A 22,086-nucleotide genomic window follows, 5' to 3' on the forward strand; every position below is an offset into this window, starting at 1 on the left:
ACAATTCTACGATTCTAATAGGAAGTCTCCACTCCTGTTCTATTAAAACAGAGAACATGTTCCCCTGTTTTGTGTAGTGAGGTGCTGTGAATACATGAAACAGTTGCTTCCATTTTTATAAACTGTTTGCTCTTAGTGTCATCCTGTGTTCAAATAAGTTTCTACAAGCAAATATATTTAAACTGGATTTAAAATGAGTGCTCAAATTCTGACAATTCCGTTACAAGCTACAGGCAAGTGCACACACATGGCCCACAGACTAGTGAACTGGGTGTTCTTCAACATGCCTACAATTCACATTCGGAATTGGAGCAATTACTGAAAACACATCTCTGCGTGTCCCATTGGGCATCCCCCTGTTCCTCCCCCAATCTTCCAACTGGGTACCGAAATAGAAAAATGGAGGGGGATGCTGCCAGCAAATAGAAGAGATTGGATTTCAATCTCCTGTTCAAGTTTTCACTTCAAAAAGTTGTAACCCCGAAAAAAAGGATTGGTCATTATGACCTGAAAGAACTGCAACCACAAGAAGAATATCAATCATATTTTCTTTAATTTAGATACATACATTGGTCCCCAAGCTTTCCCCCTTTCTGGAAGTACTAGAAGTTCATGCTGCTGGACACCAGAAGCAAGAGTGAATTCCTGGGATGCAGAACTGGCCAGGGCGCTCATATCCACTGGACAAACATTGCTGCAGGAGTCGAGGATGTGTGTTATGACATCACTATTCTCTGCCTTAGAAAGAGTGCATGTGGAATAAACCAGAGATCCTCCAGGGCGCAAGGCTTTAATTGCAGACCTGTGTGCAAGGAACAGGAAATGTTGAGTTGGATTGATTCAGCGTATGCACTTCAAATGAGGAAGCCTTGTAATAAGATCCACACTTTCTGTGGACTGGGCATTGCCTAGCTTATCAGCAGCAAGTCATACACTTCTTAACAAGCAACTAAGGAATATAAAATCCGATTTAATTATATTACAGAAACCATTAGTGTGTTATTTCAGAAAATACTTTTAAAGTCTTAATTTTGTATCATTAAATTTTCTATTAGAATAGCATTTTGGGGTTCTTATTATTAACTGCATCATGTTATACCTGCGATGCTGACTGTGCACAGAGAACTGCTAAAACCAGATATGCATACTGAAAAATGAAGTAAGTCACATGCTCATAAAAAGTCCTCATTTGTGTTTGCATTTACAGTTGTTAAACATCGATTATGGTGCATCTCTTTCCGAAACTCACACCCAATATTGCTTTTCACTAGAAACTCGCCTTTTCATTTCACCATCTTACAATGTACCTATTTTGAGGGCACCAGCTTGCTTAGCAGTACAGCATTCTAGGGCACAATGGGCAGACTATCCACATACACTCCTGATGCAGAAATATTACATATCCTCATACACTGCTGTTATTGGGAATGATATTACATGCTACTATTTAAATTGTGCTGTAGAATACGAGGGACAAGGTCAAACTGGCTTCTGTGTATCAGAACTTCGCCAAATGATAAACCATCAACAAACGGTTATACAGTGTATGTGAAAGTTTTAATTTGTTGAAGAGTTGTAGTGAACCAAAATTCCGTAGCAGTAACCTGCCAACAAACTGGGAAAAGACATCACGTAATATAGGCCATACTCTTACATTTGGTTGATTTGTGCCAATGACACTAAGACTACTTTTAGGGAGACGTGATAGAAAGGACAGGGAGATAGAAGGAGGTGGAAGAAAACATATCTGTATCCTGGGTCAAATCCACACCATATATTTAAAGCCCATGGCTTCCTCCTGAACAATCATGGGAACTGTAGTTGAAGGGTCCTGGAAACTGTAGGTCTGTGAACTACAGTTCCCAGGATTTTTTGGGAGGGCCATGTGCTTTAAATGTATGGTGTAGATGTGACCCTAATACAAAGTAATTTAGTTGCACTTGTATTCCATTGAAATCACTGAGAAACAAGTTGCAACTACCTTGGCCCAATGTTGGCATAACCAACTTTCTTGAATCACCCCTTTACTTCCCCCACAGACTGTAATATGGTAATAATACTGGTCAATCCTACAGGGCTTCTTTAAGGATTACTGATATAAAATGTGAAGTGTTTTAAGCATTCTAGGAAAGGGCTATGTAAATTATATGCAGCATTATTATGAGTTTAAGCAAGGCTCAGTTAATCGCAAATTTAGCGCCAGCTCAAAGAATGACCGTTGAACACGATAAATGGATCGATCACAAAGCAGGGAAGTTGAAGAATGTGGATTTAAGCCATGGATATAAATGGGACAATAAACATTTTTTTATCCCAAGCGCTCTGAAGACTTAAAAGCTGTTAACGCATTCTGAATATCCTTTAAAGGCTTCCATTAGCAGTAGCTGGAGAAAAAACAAACACGAAAAGAAAAAAAGAAAGGCAAGAAAAGCAAAAAAAAAAGCAAGAGAATATAGGAGCAATAAGTATCACTTCAAATTCTCACCAACTTTGAAAAACTTGACATTTTAAATGTCAGCTCACCCTCCCTCCCAATCTTTTGTTGCTAGGAGTTGCCAAAAAGCAACTCCTTCACATAAAGGCACATTAAACTTCGTGATAGATTGCTATTTATTTGCTCTTGGTCTCTCTCTCTCTCTCTCTCTCTCTCTCTCTCTCTCTCTCTCTCTCTCTCACACACACACACACACACACACACACTGTATAGAGAGATAGGCATACATACATACAGATAGGGCAATAGAGTTGGCACAGTCATTCACATTACAAACTCCACTTCCTCAGCCCACTCCTTGAGAGACTAATTGCATGTTCTTTATCCTGTTAGAAGGACCAGCATTAATTATGTCCCTAATTTATCCATTGTTCGTATTAAAACAGCAGCAAGAAGAGAAAGCAAAAATTCCAGGCTGAGTTATGGGAGATTATGCTGTACTTCAACGCTGCCATCTCGTGTTTGCTATTAGAAGTCGTTTTCTGAGAATGCCGGGCTGCTTCTGATCAGCAGAAAAGCAATCCCCTCTAAGCCACTCAAGCAGCTGAAATCACATTTACTTTCATCCCCACATTCCTTCTTATGAAAGTGATCATAGATTTTGTTTTCCTTTTAAAGATCAACCTGTCCTAGCCACATCACAGTCACTCCACTTACATTCCCCAGTTATTGTAGGCTTTCCCCTCCCATACAAAATCAATCCGAAAAGGCCAGAAAATCCCTTCTGTATCCACAATATGCAATTTATCATATGCCTCTGAAGCGTGGCGACATGCTGGCATTGGTGATGTGCCAAAAACAGTGCCAGAAAGCTTCATACATGTCTCACCTCTCGTTATGGAGGTGATGATAGCTCCTTTTGTATAAAACTCAGCCAAGAGAAAACAGCATTTTAGGTTGAAAGGGATACATAGGAAGTTGAAATATTAGCTGAACTGTTATAATTCACAGTCATCCACTGTTTTCATCTAATTTTTGTTATCCAAAACAGACCATGCCTAGGGAGGGAGGGGGAGAGACAGAGAGGCTGCAATCTTGATTAATCTCTACATTTTAGTTTATCCAGCTGGTATAGCTACAATATTGCTGCCCTTAAAGCCGTGTATAAGAAGCTCTGTAACTTAGTGTAGCTTTTCAACCTATGAAATGAAAAAGAAAGATTCTTCTGTTTCCTGGGGGAGGAGGGAAGCATTGGCAAAAAAAGGGGGCTTCTGTGGGGGATCTGTCACCGCTCTCAGTTTACAGGGTTCTACAGAGATGGGAGTGTGCATGTTGCGAAAAGGATTTGTGTATGTGTGTAAAAAAAGAACAAGGCTTTGATGGATGCTGTAGGGAACTGTGGCTAGGGCTGAAACCCGACTGAACTGATCATATGAGTTTTAGCTGCATCATTAAATTTGCATAGAGGTTGCAAAGCATTTTTTCTGAAGTGTTGTTTCTTTGTCATAACGGCATCAGAAGAGGCATTCATCCTGTGCATGAGAGAAGGGGGAGCACCTCTTCTAAGATGATGCTTATATCCAAACATACATTAAATTCCAAACCTAAGTCCAGTCTATATATCTTTTATCTAGAGCACTGACAGCATTCTTGGAAATCTGAATGGAGGCAAACCAAGAGAGGTATTAATAGACCCAAGGGACAGAAAACAAATACTGAAGAAATTCCCATCATTCCTGACTGCTGGTCAAGCTGAAGCTCATGGGAGTTGTGGCCTAGCAACATATTGAGGGCGTCAAATTGGCTACCCTCGTAACACACTATGAGTTAGTCAACTACCTGGTCCCGCAAGCGGAAACCCATATAAGTCCTTCTCCTAGGGTGATGGGGCTTCACACTAAATTTCTCTACATGGTCCAATATTTAGTTTGAATGGGCACTAAAACTCAGCACTCTCTCGTAAGTAGTGCAAGGTGAAAGGAAAAAAATATGTATTTTGAAAACATGGTTGATGTATCTTGTAGCTATTTTTGTTTTATTGTACATTACCCTAGGATCTTAGGAAGGTGATTAATGCAATGAATTAATAAATGTAGCTCCACCCCTTCTCCTAAGAACATGCCCAATTAACACTTGGCCATGCCTGCCTTTAAAGAAATGAAAGATTCAAAGGAACATCTGATATAGACGGCTAGATTAATATTCGTAACTCCAAACCAGAGAGAAACTGGTGCCATACTTTGTCCAAACTATAGATAGAACTATACCTAGAGAAATGTTTGAACGATCACAGCAGTACTTTGTGCCTCACTGTACATCACTCACTTCTCCCACTGTGTGTTCCAGCATTGCAGCCATTTATAACATGTGGAAAAAAGTAAAGCTCTAAATTACTGTGATTCTTTGATCAAAATGAAGTGAGCTGTTAGGTCCGTTTGCATGGCATAGGAAAACCACGGTCTGGCTACCAGTGCTATGCCTCAAATCTGTGCAGTCTCACCCTCCTTCTTTCCCAGATTAGTTCCAATGTACTCCTTCACTTTCTGGCCTCCAATAACTTTGAGGTTACCATAATGTCCAAATTTAGCAAGCTACGGTTACCTGCAATCCAGACCCGGAAGCACAGTTGAAGCTAGCATTCTTCACGGCCAACTAAACACCGAGGGCTGTGAGCATGCCAGCCTACCCCCTTCTTCACTGTTGCTAACCTCAACAAGTGAGAGGGCAACTGTGTGAAGTGGGAAGCCAAATATCACACTCGCCCTCCAACAGTCCCTCCAGCCAAACCATGAGCTGTAACCAAAATTTGTTTGGAGGAAATGAACACAAGCTCAGGGTTGACTATAACGCTAAGCCAGACCACAGCCTAGACCTGGTTAACGCGGCAGCAAGACCTGAGGAGAAGCAGAATGGCGGTGATTTTCGCTCCAGGACATTAGCCCTTAGCCAGCGTGTTAATATGTTAATGGGTAATAAACCACATGGAGTGATCTCATGCACACACATACGCTGTAAAATCCCACTGTTTCAGAGTCTTGCTGATTCATGGCAAAACAGTGAAATGTTATAGTATTAATAACTTACTTTTATTTGTTTTAGCCAGAAGCCATAACAGAAAAGGGATGTATAACAATGGATTAATCAATGCATTTATTGTTTTATTTATTTATGAATAACGAGAGGTGGGTGGCTGAATTAATATTCAAAACTATAGCAGAAAAGTTATTGGTTTGCAGCTGCTATTGCTGTAGCCTGGTATGCTTTCATCAAACACACAATTTCTCTCTCTTCTAGACAGCAGGCCCAATTGGATTAAATGTGCTTTGGGGAGATGGGCAATTTTGGTTTGTTTGGATTTTCCTCTACCAACAAGGTTCCTGCTGTCAAGAATGTTCCACTTCAGCATTATAATCTAGAATGATTTATACAAATTTGCAAAAAATTCACTGAGTGATGTATGCTTCCTTGAGCCAGGAGTTCACAAATTGGATTTTACATGTCAAATATTGGAAAGAGAAAACTGAAGGAGGTCAGTGTTTTAAATGTGATTGATTTCTCCAAAGGAAATGGGTGACATGATGCATTACTGCAATAAGACACTCATATTTCGGTTATAAATCACAAGCTTCCTGTAGACCTTTTCTTGAGGAAGTCATGCAAAGAAAAGGGGGGAAAACAGTCCCCAACCTTCTCTTGTGCTGCCATTTATGAGAGCGTTCCATAAAGAACACTACTTTTAGGAAAACAAACTATTTTATTTCTCTCTCAATTCATCCTGACAGCTGGGATACTTCTGAGGTGAAACATAGCACTACATTAAAAAGCTTTAGTATTTGATCAATAGCCATAAAATAATATATAGCAGGAGAAAACGAATGAGGAAGAGGGGGGGGGGGTCCTTGCTTAACTCATTGGCCTCCTCTTTCATATAACCTTATCATATTATATGGCTCTACATTTTACATTTCTAATCATTTCTACTTGCCTCAGTAAAACATAAGGCAAGGGCAGCAGTATAAGCAACAGTAAACCAAATACACCTAATTCAAGCCATGAATTTTCTTGAGGACAGATGAAAAACCTAAAATACATTATTTGGAAAATTAATCTAATTGTATAGGTTTGGCTAGCAATAACCAAGTGCTGTTGAAAGTTGCAATCCCACATAAAGTAAATCAGGATATTAGTCCCACTAATTTTGATGGTACCAAAGCAGGAATAATGTCCTCTGGACCCAACCCACTTGTTTTAATTAGGCACGCAAGAAAAAAACCTTCCTGTTAATTGTTTATCTATTACAGCTCCCTTCTCATTTTTCTTGAGGATTTCTGGGAATTCTACTTCTGAGAGTTGGCTAGGTACTCCACACACAGCCTAGATCCCCACCCTCAAGATTTTCAGCATTGTACAGCACTGTACAGTCCAAACTTACGATTCCCAGGAGGTTTTAACAATGAAAATAGCCTGAAATGGGTTCTTGTTTATAGTGCAGGCCAACACTATCCAAGCCCGATGTTGGCTGGAAAGAGACCATGTAAACACCACCACTCTCCTGCTGGCCTCATGATCTGGCTAGGAACACTGATAAAACACAGCACCAGGGCTATACATGGTATAGTATAGGGTCCCACTGGGAGCATTTGTGAGTATGCTCTTAGGGCAAGATCCTAGCTGAAAATGCCTCCTCTGGATAGAACATAATTTTTCTTTATGACGAAGTAAGTGATGCCCTATTGTCCAATACAGTGATGCCCTAAAAGTAAGTGATGCCCTATTGTCCAATGCAGTGGTACCTTGCGAACGGGATCCGTTCCGGCGGCCCGTTCGCAACATGAGATGAACACAACCTGCTTCTGCACATGTGCGTGACGTCATTTTGTGCGTCTGTGCATGTGGCAGAACCTGGAAGTATCCCTTTCCGGTACTTCCAGGTTGCTGCAGGACGCAACCTGAAAAGGCGCAACCTGAAGCAAACATAACCTGAGTTATGACTGTATGACACATGGAATACTATAGAATATATCCCATATTACAAAGTTGGTTAAATTAACATATTTGGTAAGAATTGGGAATAGTAAGATAAGTAAGCCCTTTCCCATATGAGCCTGATTAGATACAAATAAGCAAATCTGATCCGAATTTTAAAACCCTTTTCCCCCAATTAGAACTTGCCTTGTGCCCCAGCAAACCTGTCCCCTCTCCCATCATAGCCAGTTGTAGAATTTATGTTGAGTGATACGGATTCTGCTTCTGTGATCATTTTGAGGCCTACATCTGTAAATGTTTGCAAGCAACATGGACCCTCATCTCAACAGGTGGCCAGACTTAATGGCAATTTCCCATCAAGGGCCTTTAGGTGATCCCCTTCTTCTGTTTACAGGAAGATCTTTCCGAAATGTGGTGTTGGGAGTTGCCTCAAGCCTCTTTGTGAGCAGTCAGCCTGAGCGGCTCATAATCTTGGCCAGCTTGGTTGAACAAGAAACTTAAGAACCCATTTACAGGGTTTTGCACAGAATATAACAACTAACAGCTTTCTGATCAGTGTGCCGCCAGTCAGAAGGTTGGCTAAGGAAAACATGACTCGGAAAAACAATCAGACCAGAAATGTGGCCACAAACCCTTGTCTACAAATCCAGAAGTGTCAACAGCAGCTTTCTTGGTTTAGAAGACTTGACACTTTTGTTACGTGCCAAAAAAAGAGAGAGAACAGTGATTCTCTTCCCTTCAGTGCATAATGATGCAGCAATTTCAGATAGAAAGCATGAGATTGTTCTTTATTATAATAAAAGAGAAAGTATTGTGGATAATTCCAAATGCATGATCAAATGGTGACCAATAGTGGTTCCCCTCTCCTCCCCTCCCCAAACATAGTACGTATACATTTCCTGCTTAAATGCTGGTATTATTTGGAAACTGAACAATCTACAATGGACAAAACAACCCCAAACCAACTCTTCCTAACAGATCTGGAGGGGATCAAATCTTAGGCTGAGTCTAGAAACATACTCAGCTTACCCGAAATGTCAAGAGTAATGCCCTACCACTGCGGTCACCAAGAGAAGGGCAATGGCAAAAATAATAATGCAGCAGCCAATGTTTAATGCATGTTAATGATGCAATGTGCTATTTCACATTTTAGAAACTGCAGGGTCAGTTAGACGCTACATGCCATTCTTGTAGGTGTACATACTTAACATTGTGGGGTACTGTTGACCCGCTGACTTACAGGCAACAATATTGTTATACCGGAAAAGGGAAGTTCTCAATACAGGTGCAAATGGTCTTGCATTTCATACCTTCACTCAGGTAATGTATTTTTTATGGCTTTCTTAGGATACATTTGTTCCCCCAAACTGTACTGAGGTGATAAAAAATTGTGTTATTTTTTCTACAGGTAAAGAAAAAGCTTTTTGAAAAAAGGTTTAGGAGACTGTGTTGTACTGAAGCACATTAAAAGGCAAGTAAGCGCAAACTTGTCCCTCTGCCTCCTGTGACTGTCCTAGTTAAAGAACTATTGCTCAGCATGAAGAGCAGAATCTCTCTCTCTCTCTCTCTCAACCATTCCAGTTATTGGGAGACGACACTGTAGCTGTATGCCTTCTTAAATGATGACTGGCTCTGTGTGGCTGCATATGGAGAGGATAGTATATGGGTCACACAGACACCGAGCCTCAGAATACAATTCAGCACGTCCTTCAGTGCAGGGCTGAGCGTTATTGAATTTCAGTCGTCTTCCTTTGTGTTTCTTACCTTAGCAGCTGTATCTGTATAGCAGATAATGCCTTCCTTTGTGCTAATCGGAGGGTAGCCTGCCGGGTATCGGAACAGAATAACCAACTTCTGTCATTTGAGCATGGAGCATCCACTAGTACCTGAGTGACCAATAGCAAAGTAAAAATAAACCGAACATGGAAACTCTGGACAGAAAAATCTCATACTGTGAGAATACACCCAATGACAGTGCCATCTCCCTACAAATCAAATATATATATTTTTACTGCATTTCAAGCACTACATATATTTTATTCAAACATTTATAGAAATGCAAAACAAAAATGTTTATTAAAAAGTTACTAAAACAGTTTGCACAAAAGGTATCAAAGCAGCATACAACCATTAAAAAAATAAAGCTTCACAAAACTATGCAAGAAATATATACGCTATACACTACACTAATAATAAATAGCGAGCCCTTATGTTGGTGATCAAGGGTCCCCAAAAGCTTGGATGAGCAAGAACGTCTTCAGCTGCTATTGAAAACTCAGCACTGGCGGGGTGTTCTGGTTCTTGGGAGTGGGGAGGGATTGTTCCATAATGTAGGTGCCATTGCGAATAATGCCTTTTCCCTAGTTGATGGCAGATGAATCAAGGCAGGCCACGGTACCACCAGGAGGGGTTATTCTAAATATCTTAGAGAATCATATAGTTTGAAAAAGCATACTTGTTTTTAAAATATTTTCATATTGCTGTGTCTGCCACCCTGGGCTCCTTCTGGAGGAAGGGTGGGATATAAACTGAAAAAATGATGTTAATATCAGTGCCCTGATGAGAGATCTGATGAAACCCTCTGCGACCCAAAGGATAAATGCATAATTAATAAATTACAGTTTTTATCTTCCTATTTTATTCAAGAGCCATCACTGAGAATTGTGATATCCCTGATTTGAAAAGGGGTTGATGGGAGAATGAGAAAGTCTGAGCCCCATGAAGCTAGCAGCCATGATAGAGATACCTTATCGAAGCCTTCAGGCTGAAGATTTCCAATTTGCCTTCCATCCAACTGTGAAACAGTAATGAGACTCATCAAAGATTCTGGGATGAAGGATTCTAGTGTCTGCTTCAGCCAGCGTGATCTCAAATGGTCATACTCATTGCAGTGCAGAAGCCCTAAAGAAATAGAATCTCAGATAAGTTAACACATGCAGTCAATTTGCCACTTGTCCCAACAAACTTGGCAAGGTGGCATGCAAACCAGACCATCAGAACAATCCCTGTGAAATTGGAAGCCGAAGCTAGAAGTAGCAACATTGTCTCAAGAATTAGTACTACTTTAAAAAACACACACATCAGCATGTAGTGGTGAAGCAATCAATTGATTGGTCTCTCCCATTGCCAGATGATTTGACAGTACACAATACGAGGAATGGAAACAATTTGCTGAACAGTGATCTAGCCCAGGGGTACCCAAAACCTGGACCACTGCTTGGTCCATGAGCTTCATTCAGGTGCTCAACAGTGTGTCTGTGGATCTGCGGTTGAAGGCAGGAGACAGGAAATCCTTCACATTAAATATCAATACTAATTTTAATTGTATTTCACTTGCTTCTTTTATTTGTCACATTGCATTTTACTGTATTACCATTTGAATTCTATGTAAGAAATAAAAGAAGCAATAAAAACATAATTAAAAATAATCATACAGCCCTAGCACACAGCATTACATTTGCTACAACACAGAGAAAAATCATTTTCAAGTTGTTGGGTGGGAGATGGAGGTTTGGGAACCACTGATCCAGCCAAATGGTCAAGCAGTCTCTTTTGGAACACATATATTGACAGTAGTATAAAAATATTGTAAGAATTGCATTTGGTGGCAAACTACATTATACTCCAGGTGTGTGCAATGAAGCACCTACTGTCCCTTTTTTATTGCAAAGCACCCACAGGAAGGGATGATCTGAGGGTGATGACAGGACAGCATCCTTCACCAGGTCTGAGGGCAGCAGGCTAGCTTATGGGAGTATAGGGTGGGGGAAAGGTAAAGGTGAAGGGATCCCTGACCATTAGGTCCAGTCATGACCGACTCTGGGGCTGCGGCGCTCATCTCGCTTTATTGACCGAGGGAGCCGGCGTACAGCTTCCGGGTCATGTGGCCAGCATGATTAAGCTGCTTCTGGCAAACCAGAGCAGCACGGAAACGCCGTTTACCTTCCCGCTGGAGCGGTACCTATTTATCTATTGCACTTTGACGTGCTTTCAAACTGCTAGGTGGGCAGGAGCTGGGACCGAGCAACAGGATCTCACCCCGTCACGGGGATTCGAACTTCCAACCTTCTGATCAGTGAGCCTTAGGATCTGTGGTTTAGACCACAGTGCCACCCGCGTCCCATAGGGTGGGGTATGTGCCCACAAAGTATTGTCCTCCAATCAACTTCCCCTGAAACATCTGCAGCTTGAGGCAGCCTCCCCAGTCTGCCAAATAGGAGCACTGCCCCTGCTAATCCTCTTACATTCTCTTTTCCTTTGCCTCGTGCACTCAACAAACTGGGAAGTGTTCTTTTAATGTATCAGCACCTCGTGAGCATGCCAAGGTTGCGTTGTTTCCCTCTCTAGCTGACCCTGCAAAATTAGAGTACCAGGGTATCACAAAGATGATGTGAAAATATCAGAGGACCGCAGAGCACTTCTTTTCATGTGCCTTCAGACTAATGCACAGAAAAATTGGTGTCAGGCAGCAAGGGCATAATATGCAGATTGCGTTTGAAATAAAAATTAGACAGCTCCGATTCCAGTTCCTGATGTGCTGGGTTTTGACTGCAATAGGGAGGGGAAAGAATGCCGCAAGAGCTTTCTTAATGAATGCCTCTGAATAACCTGCTTAATAGGTTATTTAAGCAATCTAGCAACCAATTTGTGTGTTCTAATTGGTTTAGGAGTGCAGGGGTTTACCTGGCCAAGCATACTGAAGCGTTGCTATCGATTTACCCCCTGGAGCAGCGCACATATCTAAAACCTTCTCTCCATTCTCAACTTCCAGGGCCAGCACAGCCAGAACTGACGCTGCATTCAGCAGGTAATATTCTTTCAGTTTGCCAGCTCTGTGTTTCTGAGCAGGGAATCTTCCAGGACTGCTACTGATGTAACACTTGAGTGACTGCCGAAAACACGAAGAAGTTTCCGGGAAAATGAGGCGATAGCCCTTTAAGCGCAAGTCATTCTCCACTTCAGAGGAAAAACTGAATTTATTAAGGAGGACAGCATACTGCCAGCACTGAGGTGTTGAAAGCACTTGACTGGAGATTAAAAAAGAAATATACATGTTACACATAGGCATGCACTGGGATATAAGAAGACAAAAGTGTGTCAACATCAGGAAAAGGGGAGAGGAAACAGCTCAGCACCAAGCAGAGATTTATGCTAAAATGATGGGCTACAGTTAATTTGCAGACTGCATTACATGTAAATGCATTTTCATCATGATCATTTGGATCAATACACTGAACGAAAGGCTACAGGAGGGTAACATATTGCACCTAATTTTTAGTCTTGAATGAGTCACTCTTAGCGTGAGTTGGATTACAGAAACTGCCTTTGAATTTTTCCATGATCACATGATTTATTTTCTGTTTTCTGTGGTCTTACAGGAGAGTCAGAGCGGTGTAGCGTTTAGTCGTGATGGTGAAGACACAGGTTTGAATGGCATGAAGCTTTCTGGGTCAGCTTGGGTGGGCAAGTCACTTTCTCAGCCTCGCTAGCTGGCCACTGGGAGAACAGGATGCTAGACTGAGTGAGCCATTGGCCTGATCCTGCAGGCTCTTATTATGTTCTTAACAGCACCCGAGAGTTTGAAGTAAAGCTCAGGGAAATTTCTAAAATGAAAAGTTCTAGGCTGAAATCAGCCTTGTTCTTCTGTCCCAGAAGCATTATTCCAGATCTACAGGTTGGTTTGCATCATCTATAAACAAAGAAAAGGCATTGTGCAAATCCCCAAAGGCTATCTTACATTGCAAGAGTCATTTTTTTAAAAAAGTGCACAGCTTAGTCCTGGCTGAGCAAACCCAGACAAACATAGAATTTAGTCCATTTGTCTGTATTAAATAGAACTGTTCCTGTGTCATTTGCATGCATACTAGGCTTCCTGTGTCTAATTATGAACTCTTCTTTTACATTAGGGATGGCCAACTAGCAGTGAACGGATCATATCAAATCCCTGGGACAATTCTTCCAGTCCCTGGTGATCCAAATTTAATCAAGGTATATTCAAATGCTTACCCATAATTTCATTTGCAACAGTAACAATATTTTCAAGTTGTTAACAGTTATACTCTACATCTTATTATGAAACCAGAAAACCGATGAACTGCCATGTGAATGTTTTTGTTTTTGCTTTGAAAAACAAGGTATGTCTTCCTAAATAATTAGATAAGTAAGGTACATGGCAAAATGTACTTTCAGCCCCGGACTACTCATGAAAAATAGAGCAACATGGTGCCATCCAGATGCTGTTTGACTTCCATCAGAGATCTGCAGAGTTGGAAGGGACTCTGGTGGTCATTCTAGTCCAATCCCCTGCATTGCATCCTTGACCACTGGCCATGCTGGCTGTTGCTGATGGAAGTTGAAGTTCAACACTTGGAGGGCATGATGTTGGCCCCTAAAAACCCAGAACTTTGTCATCCCTTTTTTATGCAGTCATCAGATTTGTCCCCCGCCTTCTCAGTATAAAAGACTGAGGAAACAGAAAGCACATTTGAAAACTCAAAACTTTGCATTAGTTTGCATTCTGAGGAGCTATGCTTACTGTAATTATTTTATGGTGCATTGAACAAGGGGGGGAGGGTGTGAGAAGAGAAAAGAAACAGAAAATTGACCTGATTGAGTTCCACACTTCTCCCAACTCTTTGGAGTATTGTTTCTCAAAATGACTGAGAACAACTTGGCATATTTTCTTTTGAAGCTTTGTTTCTGATTTTGTTTCCAACTTGGAGAGAATATGAAAAAAAAAGCATATATGAGTACCAATTACCCAAAGGCTATACTGTACTTATACTTTAACTCTATGTGGTACAGTTTAAGAAGCTGTATTCTCAACAAGTAACTGATGTTTCTATGTCAGCATGGATTCTTAAAAGGTTAATACAAAAAATTTGTGAATAAGTTCCCCTTCCACTTCACTTGAAAATAACTCTGTATTCCAACCCCCCTTACCTAGGAGAGGCCTGATTAATTAAGTAATGCTTAATTCTGAGCAGACATGGTTAAGATTTCACTGTAAGTTGTTTATTATTACTGGCTTGCTCGTTGCTTCTTACCAGGTTTCCCCTCCCCTCCCCCCAAGCATTTTACAATACATTTACACATATAAAAACGCAGAAGCAACAGTAAAAAACCTCTAGAATGTGGCAGCAAAAACCTCTAGTATAAGCAAGCAAAAGACTGTTTCTTCCTGCCTGTCCACAGAACCAGTTCAAAATATTTTGCAGCCTGAGGCAAAGGACAAGATGGTCCATTTGCCCCCAATTCCACGTATGGAAGCTGACAACACTGGCAACAGAATGGCATCTGTTGCACCAGGGCGTGTGTGTGTGTGTGGCTCTGATCTCCAGCAGAGGGAGATCAAATGTCAGAGGCTCAGGAGTGCTAAGGACACTTCCCTCCTCCAAGTACTTGCATCTGAGGTGATTGCCTCACTCTGCCTAACAGCAGGGTTGGCCCTGCTCAACCTCAGCCTTTGTCAGGAAGGGCTGAGGTCGCTGGGCCCAAGTCCCCAATGCTGCATCATCCATACAAGAGCCAGCCGGTGAGAGGACAAGCCAGCTTCCCCTTGCCCAAACTTCCTTGCTGGACCCCAAGCGGCAGGAGGAAGCAGTACACATACTACTGCTCTCTCAAGGATGCATCACGCCCAGTCTTTCCAGTCCTGGTTCCCCAAGAAAATACACACAGAATCCATCATTTCTACCTACTTGCTTACCCCCACCCTCTCTCTTGAATGGGAGTGAGAGCAAATGGACCTCTTAAAACACCTGCTGCCAACAATCTGCTCATAATCTCCTATACCAGCTGTGCTAACCGGGACTGATGGAAGTTGAAGTGCAAAGCATCTGAAGGTCACTCGACTGGGGAAAGGTATTCTAGACAGATAATCAGACGCCTCTCTCCAGTTTCTCTTTATCTTGGTGGGTGCAGTTAAAGGGATGGAGGCAGAACCATTGTGGTTACTAGGATTGCAAGGAACAAGGCTCAGGGGAAATCAAGCTTCAAATCCCCACTCAGCCATGAAGCTCCCTGGGTGACTTGGTTTCTCTACCCAAAATTAATTAACGGGCTTGAAGGGGAGGATAAAATGGGGAAGGGGAGAACCAAGGAAGCTGCCTCCAGCTTTTTAAAGGCGGGATATAAATGTAATAAATAAACATGGCTGGAGTTGGAACTGGCCATGCCTGATGATGGCTACTTAAAATACCATTGGCAGATTTACTCTCCACTCGGACCCAGTTGGGAGACAGGTGGTGGTGAATTTATCAGAATTCTGTTCCCCATCTTCTACTGTGTTCACAGACAGCAGCGGGGGGGGGGGGGGGGGAGGGGCTTCAGTTCTTTGTAGCTCAGGCTGCCCGAGAGTGGCTGTGCAACTTGGTGTGGAATGAATATTGCAGGGTGGGGTGGGGTGCACACTGAAGCTCAGTAAATAAGCAAGCAGCATGCAGCAATCCAGAAATATAACGAAGTGCTTAAGGTCGCCTCTTGGAGGCGGGGCCGATCCTTGGGTCTCCAGGCCAACCTTTCCCCTTACCAAGCAACCCGGCAGGTTCCCTACGCGTCTCAACCCCTTGCTCGGTCGCGCAGAGACGCCTTAACGCACACGCAGGAAGGCCGAGTTTTACGCGCGAGGAAATCCTCTGCAAGTCTCCTTCAGAGTAAGCCGCAACTGCAGCCAGTGAAGGAAAGCGCGCAGGACTGCAGCTTCCGAAACTCTAATGAAAGACCCGCGTGCAAGAACTGCAGCAGCGCCTCGCCTTTTTGCTACGACGCGGGGTGGGGAAAGAGGGGGGAGGCACGAACGCCAGCTTTAAAATAACGGATGGATTTCAAGGGGCAGCCCTTTAAGGGGGAAAGAAAAAGTTCTATCGAGTCCGGAAATTGGCGCTGCATCTTTCAATCTATATTTTAATACGTCTATAGCTGCTTCAAGGAGTTTTAAAAGCCTTGCGGGAAGAGGGGAGGAGTTAGCGGCGCGCGGCCGGGAAGGCTCTGCTTTGCGATTGGTTCCCGCAGCGGCCCGGAAGCCCGGGCTGCGCCTTTTTCCGATGGAGGAGGCGACGCCCGCTCGGCGCTCACCTGCTCCTTGGCCGAAGAGTGGGTGTCTCTCCGGCGACAGACGTCTATCCAGCCACGGAGCCGCCGGGCGAGCCGGCCCAAGCGCCGCAGCGCACGCATGGCACCCCGTGGGCCCGCCCTTCGCAGCGGAAATGGCATCGCCGAGCGCGCCGGGTCATCCGAAGGGCGGGGCTGCAGCCCCTCCTCCCGCGGCTGAGAGCGGCTTGGCTTCTTCGCTGGGTTTCACAAGGGACCAGGCAGGGCAAGGGAATCTTTCTCCCGACGTGCAGCTCGAAGCTACGACCCGGAGGGGAAAGCAGCGTGGTGCTGGGCAGGACAGTAGCTTCCTACTTCACAGGGTTGTTTTGGCGAATTAAAGGATTAAGAATGTAGGCGGGAGGCAGCGGGAGACAGGAGTGCCTGGCATGCTCTGGTCCATGCGGTCACGAAGAGTCGGACACAACTAAATGACTAAACGACAACAAGAATGTAGGCCACTTCTGAGATCCTTGGGAGAGGAGAAAATGCAGGAAATAAATGCTTTTCAAAATGATGCTGCCATGCTCTACCACCACTTTGGACAAAGCATGTTTTTATCACAAAACACCCAGTTAAAATACCCCCCCCCCAAGACAGGATCATCCTCAGATCTGGTAAGAGCTGGTCCTGTGGTTCCTTGCTTTTCCCAGGCAAGGGGAATTAATCAGTCAGTGGATGGATAACATCCACATGCAAATAAAGTTTATATTCACACAAGTTTTTAAGTTAGATATATTTCAAGGAATGAAATTTACAATTATGCAAAATTCACAGAAGCTGAAAGTCAAATGTGAGGCTTCAACTGTCAGTTTTATTTCTGGTGTACAAGTTATTCTCTTTAACTGATATCCAAACACACATAAACATAGTACCAAAGAATTATTTTCATGTTCCTTTCCTGTCCAGTTTGTTTAAAGTTTAGAAATACGTTGTCAGAACATGACCGTTTTCAGAGATCCAGAGGGCTCCAACAGGAGAAGAGATTTCCTTATTCACTTTAATGCTAGTGTGAATTTGTACGCACTGTGCACAAAAATATTCAGAGCTGCGCATCATACTTAAATGTACAGGGGCTTCCCTGATCATATATTCTCATATGCACAAATCTGAACACAAAAGTGTGAAAAAGTACCATTTCAATGTTATCTTAAGAAAAATGCATACACACTAAACCTGTGGCCCTCCAGATGTTATTTGACTGCAACTCTCAGCCAGCTGCAAAGTGATGGATGACAGAAGCTTTAGTCCAACAGTATCTGGAGGGTGACAGGTTCCCAATTTCTGCAATAAGTGATTTAATTTTCCAGGAAATTTAAATTATTTTCAACTTTTTATTGCTTGTAGTTTCCATCCTTAGACCTTGGGGCTTTTGTTCTCAGATAATTCATTTTAGGTTACTATAGTCAAAATCAAATGATTCCATGAAGAAAACGCTCATAATTTTGGATACAATTCCATTTGTTGCACAAGAGCAACACAATCTAACAGGAAGAAATGAAAAATCAATTCCAGGAATGGTCGTTGCACACAGACTATTACTAATAATCTGTTTGAAATCTTGCCTCCAGAAGATAGAAATGGTACTATTCCAGAAAGTCTAGCTGTGGTTCACTAAAGACATGAGCACAACATCCATTTGCACTCACATTTCCTCTTGGCGGATCAGAGCATGGCAAAGTAACAAGACAATTTGTGAGGCAAATCACATGCAAGAGTGAAGTGCTGTGAAAATGTGACATTCTTAAATATGTTCTGCTTATGAATATAGCTATGGACTTCAATATTTCAAAATAGTTCTGTTAACCAAATAGTTCTGTTAAAACAAAATACTAGAAAAATATAAAAATAGTTAAAATGTACACTTTATACCCCCCACTTGAACATGCATGTATTTTACAACTCCCCAAAAAGAACAAAAGAAAAAAAGTCTCCTTGTTGCATTGAGCCAAACTTAAAAACAGTCCTTGCAGGTGCACAGTTAAGTTGCATTTGGTCTTGAAAATGTTTTCTTCAGGATTGCAACTATCCTTTCCAGAAATGAAAAAAAAGTGTTCCATTTCCCAAGAGTTTTACTTATGTAAGTTCTCTTGTTCCATATTAACCCTGAAGAAGAATTGGTGAGTCAAGAAGGAAATAGGATAGTTTGTGAGGGCCATCTTCACGGCTGAGATATCAAGGCAGCCTTACTGTCCTTGCCCAGCAACGTTTAAGAAAAGCAGGTGTCTCTGGAAACAAGAACACAGTGTCTTATACAGGTCTTCCCTTTACATGATACATGCTTCTTTAAAAACTGCCACATGACTGTTGGTTAAGAAATTACTTCATGGGTATCGCTGTTAGGTCTTTGCCGTATAGTCAGTGGAGGCAGCGGCTTTCCATAGAAATCTAACACATATCAGAAAAGAAACCAAGTTAATATATAAAATACCATATATCTAGCCATTCTTTTGAAGAAGAGGAACACCAATGTCTGCTGGTTTATTAAGTATGGGGGCATGGCAAAACATACAATACTGAAAAGGTATACCTTTGCCTGTAACCTTTTTAACCCATATTTTGCAATTTCTCCTAGTGACATTATTTTCTCATGAAGGCTTGCGGAAGAAAAATGGTAATGCTTGAAACATTTCACACCAGCAGATACTTTGTCTACAGGTTAATGTATTCCAGCGAGAAAAATCATAGTATGTTAAGGAAATATAGGAATAGGGTCAAAATGTAATATGAAGAAAAAAGGGGACGGAATTGAAAACTTGTCTAACCTGAATTGTTGGGGTGATAATTTTGATTATATACACAGGCGCACCCCAAACTGTTGCTGCTGCTATTTCCCCCAACTGCTTTATAGTTAACCGTGTGAAGCCCACATTGACCAGGAGCAATAAAGAAAGGGGAAGGAAGAATTTCAAGCGACCATTCACCTGCAGGGTTCCCCCCTCTCTTCCACTGTTTTCCACATCAACATAGTTAGCTAGAAAGCAGCAGCAAATTATAGTAGGAGCTTTTAAGTGGACACCTTCAACTGTAATGTTGTCCAGACACACTAGCTTCAGATTTGCTTGTACACTTCTGAATAGTCATTTAGGGAGTTCTTTTTTTAAGAAATACAATGTGTTTCCTAAGATAAACAGGATTTGGAAAAGGAAAAAGGAGACATCCCACCCCTCACAGCCAAATTAATAAATATAGCTAAGAAAGAAGGAAAACATTCATCTTTACACTCTAAAAAAATCCATGTGTGAGACATGCAAGCTTAATACGTGCAAAATTATCAAGTAAGAAAAAGAAAACTATTGGTTTATGTGCTCAGCAGGAAAGTAAGAGAACAAACAGGAAAAGTGCATGCAAGCAGCTCTTAGGATATTTTTGAATCTGTGGCACCAAAAATAGATGGTAAGCTACATACATCTTATGCCCCCTAGTTTTGATTCAGTTTGTCAAGTTAATTATTTTTTCATACATGACGTTGCATGACGTTAAGTATTGTCATAAATATTTGCTACATAGTTTTCTCTAGTAAAAATATACATGAATCCAATGGCTTTTCTTTCTTTTTTTGCGTAGGGGAGTTTTTAAAATGGTCTGAATTTTAGGGAAATTGTCTCAACATCCCCCAAACCTTGTGCCTTCCTGATGTTTTTAATTACTATTCCCATCAGCCCTGGCTGGCCATGCTGACTAAAGATGATGGGAAGTGTAGACCAAACCTTTTGGAAGATTGATGAAGTCTGTTGTTTCTCCTGAAGCTGAAAAGTATTGGAATTCTGGCAAATGCACACTTTCTAACAGAAGATTCTAAACTTTCATTAGTGCCCATAGTAGCATCAAAAAAGCCATGGCACATGACTCTCTGTTTGTCCCCAGATTCTGTTTTATCATCTCAAATCTAAGTTGTGGGTCTTCGTTAATGAAATGTAGACAAGAATGCAAGGAACTCAATGACAGATAAACATTATTAACTGTATTTCTGGGAATCAAATCTATGGGTGATGAATACCATATGTATTCTTGTGTCAGCAATTCACCAAGCTGAGTTACCAAGTGCAATCAGAAGTATTTCTTGCATGAGAAGATTTTCCATTTTGGCTCTACACATCAGAAACAGAGGGAAAGTCGCTCTGTTTTGGGTCCAAGGATATATATATATATATCTTTGATTTCCATTCTCATGCTCCAGCCACAAATCGGGCTGCCTTGTTTTGAGCAAAGGGAATGAAATCAGTAGATGCAAGCCCTTCACTCTCCTCCCTACCTCTGTTGTTCTCTCTTTTCTCTTGCTTTCTTCTCTTTATACTCCTTAAAAAGAAAGATGCATTTTGTTACACAATTTTGTGGAAAGGCATATTACGTAACTGTTTCATTACAGTGCAAAGTATTTGTGCTTACCACTACAAGTATTAACATTTTTAAAAACTTTTTTTGGAAAAATAATAGTTCTGCAAATGTATGAAGCTGCTTTCATCCATCTTGGTATGAGCTTTCGTGTGCATGCACACGAAAGCTCATACCAAGAACAAACTTAGTTGGTCTCTAAGGTGCTCCTGGACAATTGTTTTTAAAAAAATTATATATATTTCTACTGCGTCAGACCAACACGGCTACCTACCTGAATCTTCATCCATCTTAATATTACGGTACCTATTCTGGCTTGTAGCAGTTCGCTAGGACATAAATCATTTGCAGCCTTTTCTAGGGGAAATACTTTAAAGTAGAGATATGAGGTCTGGCCTTGTATATACAAGGCATGTGCTCTACCACTGATCTAAGGGCATCCCCATTTTTTTGAAATATTGCTCAACAGAAATGCTTAAGCAATGAGGATATGCTATAGTGCAAAAACATCTGGATGTATTTCACAGGTCTTGAAATACTTTCCCTCCATTAGTCATCTGAGAAGAAGAAAATGGCAGCTGAATTTTTAAAAGAATCGGTTCATTTATTGTACAATCAATGAGATTTAGGACAAAGGTCTATTTTAAAACAGATTTATCCCTACACCCCACCTGAGCTTTAGGAATTCATTGATATATGTAAAGCTGGCAATATATGCAATTTGTTTCATTTTTTCCCCTCTGATCTATACCTAAGTACATATTTAGTATTATATGCAATGGGATCCGTTACCACGGGGTGCTGGTTGCTTTATTTGTAAATCATGGTGCAGGGGCACACCAGAGACCAATTTGTATTGAAGCAAACAGAATGAAGCAAATACTGTATAAGCAACATGCAGCCCACACTTTGCTTTAAACAGGAGAGGGGGAGCTAGAACAAAGAATGAGCTCTTTTCAAAACTTGAAAAAATATGCTATTAAAGCTGCACATGGTTAGATGAAATGAAAGAAAAAAGCCAGCATGCAAAATGGAATAGGTTTCTGAGGAAAACCAACAAATTGTGATCTCCTCTGAAATTACCATTACGACGGGTTTCACCAAGAGGTTCAAGTTTTCGAATTCTGTTAACTTTAGTAGGAGTTTCCCAGCCAACTACAGGAAAAAGAATATCAAAGAGCAACACCACATTGTCAAACAGAAATCTACTGATGCAAACATTCATCTTTGTGAAGATGGAA

The 22,086-nt window shown here is 41.5% G+C and overlaps 2 protein-coding genes across 7 annotated transcripts in view; both read right to left on the reverse strand.

Annotated features, from left to right (window-relative positions):
* Window positions 1-534: 534 nt before the first annotated feature.
* NSUN3 (NOP2/Sun RNA methyltransferase 3) lies at window positions 535-16,633 on the reverse strand (the record flags this gene model as incomplete). The annotated part of the gene is made up of 6 exons (XM_081908529.1): window positions 535-802; window positions 9,185-9,306; window positions 10,167-10,321; window positions 12,104-12,447; window positions 14,026-14,135; window positions 16,496-16,633. 6 exons carry the CDS (start codon window positions 16,631-16,633, stop codon window positions 541-543), a joined length of 1,131 nt encoding a protein of 376 aa, XP_081764655.1. The 3' UTR covers window positions 535-540.
* A 671-nt stretch (window positions 16,634-17,304) lies between these two features.
* The window catches only part of ARL13B (ARF like GTPase 13B), a 39,637-nt gene continuing 34,855 nt past the window's right edge, over window positions 17,305-22,086 (reverse strand). For 3 of the 6 annotated variants that reach the window (XM_081908512.1, XM_081908513.1, XM_081908514.1), the window contains exon 10: window positions 21,078-22,000. In XM_081908512.1, coding sequence (XP_081764638.1) covers window positions 21,825-22,000 — 176 coding nt within the window. In that variant the 3' untranslated portion in view covers window positions 21,078-21,824. Of the gene's footprint in view, window positions 18,899-20,765; window positions 20,810-21,077; window positions 22,001-22,086 lie in introns of those variants that run through there. The other 3 variants (XM_081908516.1, XM_081908515.1, XM_081908517.1) reach the window with 3 other exon arrangements.

Source organism: Podarcis melisellensis (genome assembly GCF_964234715.1).
Source record: "Podarcis melisellensis genome assembly, chromosome: 4".
Lineage (NCBI taxonomy): Eukaryota > Metazoa > Chordata > Lepidosauria > Squamata > Lacertidae > Podarcis > Podarcis melisellensis.